General features: G+C 33.5%; 1 protein-coding gene across 1 annotated transcript; it reads left to right on the top strand.

Annotated features, from left to right (window-relative positions):
• Window positions 1-65: 65 nt before the first annotated feature.
• pofut2 (protein O-fucosyltransferase 2) lies at window positions 66-8619 on the top strand. The gene is given in 10 exon segments (XM_028435739.1): window positions 66-232; window positions 1825-2009; window positions 2012-2077; window positions 3106-3250; window positions 3418-3528; window positions 3847-3913; window positions 5510-5635; window positions 5722-5902; window positions 6906-7029; window positions 7911-8619. Coding segments are annotated over 10 exon segments (1326 nt in total). The 3' UTR covers window positions 8065-8619.
• The last annotated feature ends 1052 nt before the right edge of the window (window positions 8620-9671 follow it).

Below are 9671 nucleotides of genomic sequence, written 5' to 3'. Positions count from 1 at the left end.
TGGTTGCCGTGGCAACTGCTTAGACGCACCGTGGCCATCCCGGAAGTACGTGGCTATGAAGAAATATGGCGAGCAGTGCTGTGGAAACATCAGTGACAGTATTTTGCTCCTCTACAGCACTTTCGCTGTTGGTTGTGGTTTCACTTGCAGTGGTTGAAAGTGTAAAGAGTGACTATGCATTCAGTGCTAGCCATACAGCCACTGTACCGATTGGTGCAGCCAGAGACCTGCGGTAAGTTTGCTATATTTTGCGTTATCAGGGTGAGCTAGCTGCTAAGCTAATGCATTTTATATCGGTATTTATCGTTTCTGTGATGGTATTAGTCGCTGTTCTGCAGTTTGCTTGTTTATAATTAGCCTACCGTGCATGTACTCTTCCCATTTAAAAAACCCTGTACGATTAAAGTTGACCAAGTCTACCCTAAACGTGGTTTTTGGTGGACATTAAACAACTTTTGAGCGCCGAGGTGATGATAGCTGCTCGTTTGTTTACAGTGTAAAGTACACATTCAGCTATTGATTCATCTACCCCTTCATTCATCTACAGATATTAAAGTTCTCGTAAAAATATGTCAATGTTAAATCTAAATGTTAAATATTAAATCTATAAATATAAATGTAGTTTTAGATTCACTACTACTACTGTTGCTACTACTACTACTATTACTAGAGGTGGGGACCTCACGATATGATACTATATGTGATACAAAGCTCATAATAATGATTATCTCACGATATTACAATGCTGCGATTATTGATATATTAGTCAGAAATCAATCTACGATAATCTATGATGTAACAAGGAAAAAAAAGATTAAGTGAATTTTTTTTTTAATTTTACATCTCTGAAAGACAATACATTGAAAAAGTGTCCTATGAACAGTGACACTATTTTAGTGCAACATTTCTGTAAATAAGTGTCAACATACCAATGTAAACAAATACGTATCTCCAATAGTGCTTTGTGTAAACAAAAAATAGGGTCTTTCTTACCAGTGACACCATTATAGTGCAATATTCCAGTTCCTTCAACAAACAGTGACAACATCTCGGTGAAGACCTACCTCCACATTTTAGTGACAAAGCAGAAAAGCTTTTGAAAATAAAAAAATAAATCTTAAATCCAAAAAAATAAAAAAAAAATTCGGGAAAAAAAACCGATAATCAATTGTCAGAAAAAATATCGCGATATATCGCCGTATCGAGATATCGTCACACTTCTAATTATTATTACTAATAATAATAATGAATATAATATGATAAAAATAATAATAGTAATGTAATAATTTTGTATATTTAGATTTAGCATTTAGATTTACCATCTAAGATTTACATTTAACATTTAAAATTTCACATTTAGCATTTAGATTTAACATTTATGTTTAGATTTAACATTAGATTTAGATTTAACATTGACATTATATTATTACATTTAAAAAATATCACAAATACATTATTACACTGTCAGTTTGAAGCCAGAGTTTTCCCCCTTTCGCAGAATATTCTGTTAGTATTTATTGTAGTATTTGTTGTTGGTCGGTAGGGGTCAGTGTTGCAGAATGGTTGCTATTTATTCAGACAGTCAGACTGCTTTAGGGCTTCAGTGCCTGTAGATAGAAGCTTACTTCCAATGTTATGTCTATAGTATGAACACATAACAGTCAAATCCATGCCACCAATGCTTGATTTTTGCTTTCATTTGTTCATTTATCTTCTGGCCTCTATTTCTGTTTGGAATTTAATAAAACTATTATTTTCTATAATTGTTTTGAATAATAATTTAAAAGTTTCTTTTCTCCTAATTTTCTCCTCTTCTAACCCCAGCTACCTCCTGTATGACGTGAACCCTCCAGAGGGTTTTAATCTGCGCAGAGATGTTTACATCCGCATGGCCTCCCTGGTCAAGACTTTAAGGAAGTCAGGGGACGACTGGGTTCTGGTGCTCCCCCCCTGGGGTCGTCTCTACCACTGGCAGAGTCCCAACATCCACCAGATCCGCATTCCATGGGGGAGTTCTTTAGCCTCACGAGCCTGCAAGCTAACGTGCCTGTGATGGAATACGAGGAGTTTATAACTGGTGAGCATTATTGTTCTTTTCATTGTATTTATCATTTTTTTGGAATGTTAATCGTTCACAGTAAGGGCCACAAAAATGTGATTGTCTGATTTGAGGGCCACCATGTTTAAACATTCATGCCAGCATTTAGACCTAGAACCAATGTGAGCAATAATAGAAGCATGAACAAAGGCTTTGTTGTGTTTTTGGAGACATTTTGTGTATTTTTGTTGTTGTTTTGTGTATTTTTCTGTCATTCTGTATGTGTTTGTTTGTCTTGTGCACCAAGAGACTTTCTGTTTTGTTTTGTTTTTTATTGCTTTTTAAAAAAAATTTTATTGCGGTATTTGTTTATTGTTATCGTCTTATGTGTTTTTAGAGTGGGCTGTGTATTTTTATTTTTTTTCATCCCTTTGTATATTTTTCTGTAAGCATCATTTTGCCTATTTTTTGCTGTTGTGTTTTGTTTTTTTGGCTGTTTTTTGGTGTAATTTTGAAATGTTTTTGTACTTTTACTTTTCAGGTCACTTTAAAATCATTTTCATTTTGTGTTTTTTTTTTTTGTCCTTTAGTGTATGTTTCTATTAATTAGCATGTTTTTGGAGTCATTTTGTACATTTACTTTCGGAGCAGCCTGTATAAAAATTGTTGGCATATTGTGTAGTTTTGTTGTCTTTTTAGTGTATTGTTCTCTAATTTTCAATGTTTATGGAGTTTTTTGTGTAATTTTGCTGTTTTTTGTGTATTGTCTGTAACTTATTTCTGTAAGTTATTTTGTAAATTTACTTTCAGGGTTGCATAAAAATTGTTGCCCTTTTATGTGTGTATTTTTTTGTAGTTTTTTAGTGCTTTTTCACATTTATTATGTCTGATTTAAGTCTATCAGTGAAGCATAAATAAAAGAACTGGTGTATTACATGATTTTATCATAATCAATGAGTTTTTCCCCCACAAAATTTGCTACTGAATGGTCTTTCCAGACATAATATTGCCTACTAATGGTACAACATATTAATTTAATGGGTTTCTTTCTCTATCCATGTTGGTAGAAAATGGAGGTCCTTTCATAGACCAGGTTCTTGTTCTACAAAACTATGCTGAAGGATGGACTGATGGGAAATGGGAGGAAAAAGTAGATGAGCGACCATGCATCGAGAAGATGATGTACAACAAAGACAAGCAGGGCTACTACAGGTAAAGCAATTTATATAAATTACATGAGCACAGATTTGTGTTTTTTTTATAGTTATTTTCTATTTTAGATGATCTATATATGGTTTACTTTAGTAAACTCTCTTCACCCATTCTCATTTCATTGTGTGAAGACTTCTTTGCTCATATTTCATCTCTTTGGTTCTCAGAGGCTGGTTTTGGGGCTACGAGGAAACAAGGGCCCGAAAAGTGACATGCATGTCAGCACAAGGTCACGCCTCCATCATGGCTCCTGTACTTGAGAAAAACATCACTGTGACGTGAGTCTACAAAGCAGCACACTAATGTCCAACACGCTACAAAACATCTGCAGTGGCGTGACGTTTAATTAGTCTTTTGACAATCCTGTAAAATGCTTCTTATTTTACTAATTTTCTGATGGACGCGCGTTTGAATTAAAGATAAAACCCTGTTTGAACCTAAAGTAGTGCATTGGTTTGAAAACTTCAAACGCATTGTGTGTTTTTGAGTCACTGAAACACACTCCCACCTCTTTGTCCTTTAGGTATTGCATTAGTTACAGTGTTTACTGGATCACGTTGACACACACTGTAAATATGTCTGCTGCTGTTTTGCAGATCTGTAATGCTTGAACGAGCTGAGACGCTGCTTCACGATCACTATGCTGGGAAGGATTACTGGGATGTAAGTCGAGTAATACCACACCTGCTATTAGACTTTTAGAAAAGACAACAGCTGAGGTTCGGCCCTGCTTTAGTTGGTTTGTGATCAGTGGAAAGATTAATAAGTAATCCGATCAACCTCTCTCTGTTACCAAGCTTTTGTCTGATTTTACTGTTTTTACTACACATTTTTGGCACTGAATTAACAAAGATTTACACATTTGGTACAGTAATTACGTGCATAAAAAACAACAGCATCAAATATGAACTTAAAACAAATCAAATATAGAAGAAATTATAGTAACAATACTGTTAAACAAATAGTCAGCAAAGCAATAAATATTGGATACTATGGAAGCCTGTTTCCACCACTAAAAAAAAGAAAAAATCACCACGGCAAGTCATATTTATGATATAAAAAGTCATAATTATGAGATAAAATAATAATTATTAGATAGAAAGTCATAATTGTGAGAAAGAAAGTCATAATTGTGAGATAGAAAGTCATAATTATGAGATAAAATAATAATTACAAGATAGAAAGTCATAATTGTGAAAATGAAAGTCATAATTATGAGATAAACTAATAATTATAAGAAAGAAAATCATAATTGTGAGATAAAATAATAATTATAAGATAGAAAGTCATAATTGTGAGAAAGAAAGTCACAATTATGAGATAGAAAGTCATAATTATGAGATAAAATAATAATATAAGATAGAAAGTAATAATTGTGAGAAAGAAAGTCACAATTATGAGATAGAAAGTCATAACTATGAGATAAAATAATAATTATAAGATAGAAAGTCCTAATTGTGAGAAAGAAAGTTGTAATTATGAGATAGAAAGTCATAATTATGAGATACAAAGTGCGCATTTTCAGAAATCTACTACTATCATTCCTTTGCTTTTCTCTCTTAATCATGACTTTCTTTCTCATAATTATGACTTTACTAACTCATAATAATATTTTTTTTTAGTGGCGGAAACAAGCTTCCATAGGATACCCATAAGATTAAAAAGAAGAAAAAAAGGGTGTCACATAAAATTAGAATGTACACATATATATATATATATATATATATATATATAACAACACACATATTCATAGATATATGCACGTATACACGTATCAATGAAATAAACAAATTTTACTAAATAAATTGAAAGTAAATAAATAAAAGACACACAGCATACCAATATTTAAAATAAAAATAAACATAAAATTATATAATATAAAAAAAGAAAATAATAATAAATAAAAGTTGGGATATGTCAGATGGTAAAGGTTCATCATCAACCATACCAGTCTTAACAATACAATGTGTGCGAAAAGAATATGTACAATACACATCAATCAAAACATATTAACAAGAACAACCGTAACAACTAAACACAGGTCTTCCTAGATTGAGGCATCACTACAGATAAAACTGCAGGCACTCAAAGTATGGCTAATAGGGGAGGGATCAACGTTGCTAGATCTAATGATTTCAAATAAATGAATACAAAAATAAAGAAGAAAAGAAAAAAACCCACGATGGTACACTCTGAAACTGCAAAATCCTAACAAAAATAACTGACTTTTCATATGTGTCTAAAAATGTCTCCACACAGACTCGCCGCAGCATGGTTTTTGCGAAGCATCTGAGGCTCATTGGGGACAACTTCAGAGCGACAAACCTGAATTCTACAGACGACAAAGATGGGACGATATACAGTGAGGACTGGACTCGCATGAAGGTGAGCCACTGGTTTTGTTGCTTTTCTTGTTCCACTACTTGCCCTTCTCCTCTTCGTCACTGCTGTTGTTTTGTCTCCGTCTTCAGTCCAAACCAGGGTCAGCCAAAGGCGGTCCATACTTGGGAGTCCACCTGCGAAGAAAAGATTTTATCTGGGGTCACAGAGAGGATGTGCCCAGCCTTAAAGGAGCAGTGAAAAAAATCCACACGTTATTGAAGAAATACAAACTCAACAAAGTGTTTGTTGCTACGGACGCGGATGATGAAGGTACAGAGTTTACCCTGGTTATTGAACTTCCTGAAATCGTACCAAACATGCTAAATAGGGTTAATAGAGTCAACTACCAGTACTGTTATTCATTTAACATTTCATATGCAGCAGTTGATTCCCAAAAAACAGGATGGTCACGCTGAAATCACGTAAGATTACAACGCGTAGCTTAACACGTAGTTAGCCACAATGCTAGCCCCTCAGCCACCCGTTTAATAATGGGATAAATACCATTAAAGTGTGGAATATGGTCCCAATCCAAAACATCATTTGTGAAACCTTTAAATCACCCTCACGTTTTGCAACAAAATCCTGCACAAACGTGTGATTGTAGATGCTTTCAGCTGGTCAAACGTCACCAGGTAAACTCATCACCAGTTCAGCCTAAACACTTTGTACCCGAGCCTTTTCAGATTTTAATGCAGTCATAATAATCTAAATCACTTTTTATATCACAACACAATACAAACACACTTCAGCTGAAGCTCTGCATGCATTTTCAATCACAAAATAACACGGTTACTACTCAAACCGTAACACCTAGCATGGGATTTTGAATGAGATTATTGGCAAAATGGACACATTTGTCTGTTTGTTACACTTTCTAGACATCTAAATGCATGATATTTTCTCAAAACATGCATGCGAGGTATTTCTGTTTCATTTTGGAGCCCAGTTTTAAATAAAGAAAGATAGACGGACAGAAAAAGGAAATGGGTCAATTTGATTTTTATGTTTTAGATCGTGAATTCTGTGTTTTTATGTCCGTTTTTCGGAGGCCCTTTAAATGTAAAAAATGTGTTGATTACGTGCTTTTCAGATGAAAGTATAATGTACTACCTTTACCATATCTAATGATTTAGAGCTAGGAATAAAAATATTTCAGACAAAAATACTACACTACAGTGACAGAAATGATAATGATCCTCATATGTAGGTGTGATGATGATTCTTAGATTTTTAAAGATAAACGTATCCTTTAATACTCTGTTTCTTGAAGAATTGAAGGAGCTGAAGAAGTTGTTGCCTGACATGGTGCGCTACCAGCCATCCACAGAGGACCTGGAACTCTTCAAAGATGGAGGAGTGGCCATTATAGATCAATGGATTTGTGCTCACGCGAGGTATCATCATGTCATGTGTTCAATACTTGTTATCATTGTTGGGGTCAGAAGTGGGCTGTTTAGGGCTGGGGTTCCCAACCTTGGGGACCCCATTTGAGGTCGCGAGACACTGTGAGGGGGTCGTCAGATGCCTTCAAGAAACTAAGAATATTTTCTTAACAATTTGAGCCCATTTTTGCTTATTTTTTTTTTTTTAAAAATCTGCAACTACATCAATGATATGTTGATCCAAAATTATCACTTTTATCCTATTTTTCACCATATTCTTGCTTATTTTTGCCAATTTAACCACATTCACAATTTGTCATGCCCATTATTTGTTTAAACTAATTGTTCCTACTTTTTAAATTACATTGCCCCAACTGCCCCCCCCCCCCCAAATTAATTTTTAGTGACTTTAATTTGCAACATTTAACCAGTTCCTGTGATTTTTAAAATCCCATTTCACCACCCTTTCCACCAGTTTTGGTCACTTTTAACCCATTTTATTTCTGATTAAAACAAGGATTTACATCTTTAAGATAACTATATACTATGGCGCAAATAATAAAATAATTCATGGATAACAGTGGATATTATTCAGATAAATCAATAAATGTGGTTATCACAGATTCATAGAACAATAGATCATCATTTTGCTGACTTTATGGATGGACCCCATTCCCCCTTATAGATGGTCCTGTCTCCAGATGACTGTTCTTCAATGTTCATGTCTATGTTTAACCCCCTTCGGGTACAGTGGGGGTCCCCGGTCTCTGGCATCTTTAATTTGGGGGTCGCGGGCTGAAACTGTTGAGAACCCCTGGTTTATGGGTACAGAGGGAGGTGTGGCTTCTGCGTAACAAACAACTTTGTATAAATGTTTGTTGTTTGCTCCACAGAGTCTTCATCGGAACGTCAGTTTCCACTTTTTCTTTTCGGATCCACGAAGAGAGAGAAATTCTGGGTTTTGATCCCACAACCACATACAACCGTTTCTGTGGGGACAACGAGAAAGAATGTGAACAGCCCACGCACTGGAAAATAGTTTATTGATGTAAACCTCAATTAATGGACAAACACGTGCCAAATAGTATTAGAGCACAGGGGATATTTGTCAGTATATGTATATCCTGTGCGTTTGCTTTTAAACTGTTGATGCTTTTACGGATGTGCAATCAGGTCTTTAATGACCACTGTGACAAAAGTTTTGTAAGATGAACGCTGCCAAACATGTTACTGTCTGTTTTTTAAATATATAATTAAATGTGTATATTTTTAGCTTGTATGTTTATTATAGATATTGTTTTTAAAAGTTTCTGCTTTGTTTCAAAACATTGGGTTTTTGTGTGTATTTTATTGTGTACAAAGAGCATTTGTAGACCAAAGAGTGAAACAAATCACTTCTTGGATACTATATATGCATTACGTATTAAAAAAAGATACAACAGACTGAAAACAAACTAAAACATGGACAGATGATGATTAATGTATAAATGGATACATATTGGAAAAGCACAGCACATAAGCTTTTTAAAAAGACTGATCAAATAAACAGTAATTGTTTTTTGTTAGTTTTTCAAAAAATAATTAAATGTGTATATTTTTAAATTGTATTTGTATCTTGGATTTTATTTTGAAATGTTCTGCTTTTAGTTTTGTTTGTTTCAAAATCAAAAGGCTGCACAACAGGTCAGAAATGCAGAAAAAAAACATTGGGTTTTTGTGCATTTCGTTGTGTACAAAGAGTATTTGTAGATCAAAGGATTAAACAAATCACTTTTTGGGTACTATATAAGTGTAACTTGCCTTTGTGACTTGTTATAATGTTTTGTTTATTAGTTATTAATTAGTAACATAAAAATAAAATACATTTCTTTGGAAAAACAATTTTTGAAAACAATATTTATCATGAGCACATTTCTAATTTTTTACATTTTCTCTTATTTGGGGTGTTTTTCCTTCCAAAAACACTTAATGAATATCCTATATTCATAACAATCAATTTCAATCACAAAAAATGATGGAATTTTAATTCTAAAATATACTATTTGCTGTATCTCTGGGCAATCCTAGTTTAACTTTATCAATTGTTTTCCCAAAACATTCTGGTTCAGTATATTGTGTATTTTTTAGAATTAAACTTCCATACATACATTTATGTGATTGGAATGGATTTATTAAATTATGTTTGCTTTTCAAAAATATCTCATTTTGGGGAATAATGACCAGTATATTTATGAACATTGGATATATTGAATATTAGTGTATTTTGAAGGAAAAACAGACCAAATAAGATAAAATTGTACAACATGAGAAATGTGTTTGTTATAAATATTATGTTGTCAAAAATAAATGTTATTTCTGATGCAATGGTTTTTAAATAGTTTTGTTACTTGTGAAAAACTAAGACACAGACGCATCACATTACAGGAGCTGACTATTACTAAAAGCTACTTGATGGGAAGTTTTAGGACAAGTTTGACAAGTTTTTCAGAATAAAAAAGTCGATTTTTAGTTAAATCTATTTATAATTGTTGAATATTTAAGTTACCTCCTTGAAGAGAAGTGAATGCAACAACATAATTGCATTCCTTTCTTCATGGAAAAAAAAAACAGCTTCGCCTACGCCCTGATGAGCTCAAGTTTTCCACACAATGTTA

The sequence above is a fragment of the Gouania willdenowi genome, chromosome 21, assembly GCF_900634775.1.
Source record: "Gouania willdenowi chromosome 21, fGouWil2.1, whole genome shotgun sequence".
Classification (NCBI taxonomy): domain Eukaryota; kingdom Metazoa; phylum Chordata; class Actinopteri; order Blenniiformes; family Gobiesocidae; genus Gouania; species Gouania willdenowi.
Note: the sequence above shows the minus strand (reverse complement) of the source record. Positions and strands in the feature narration are given on the sequence as shown.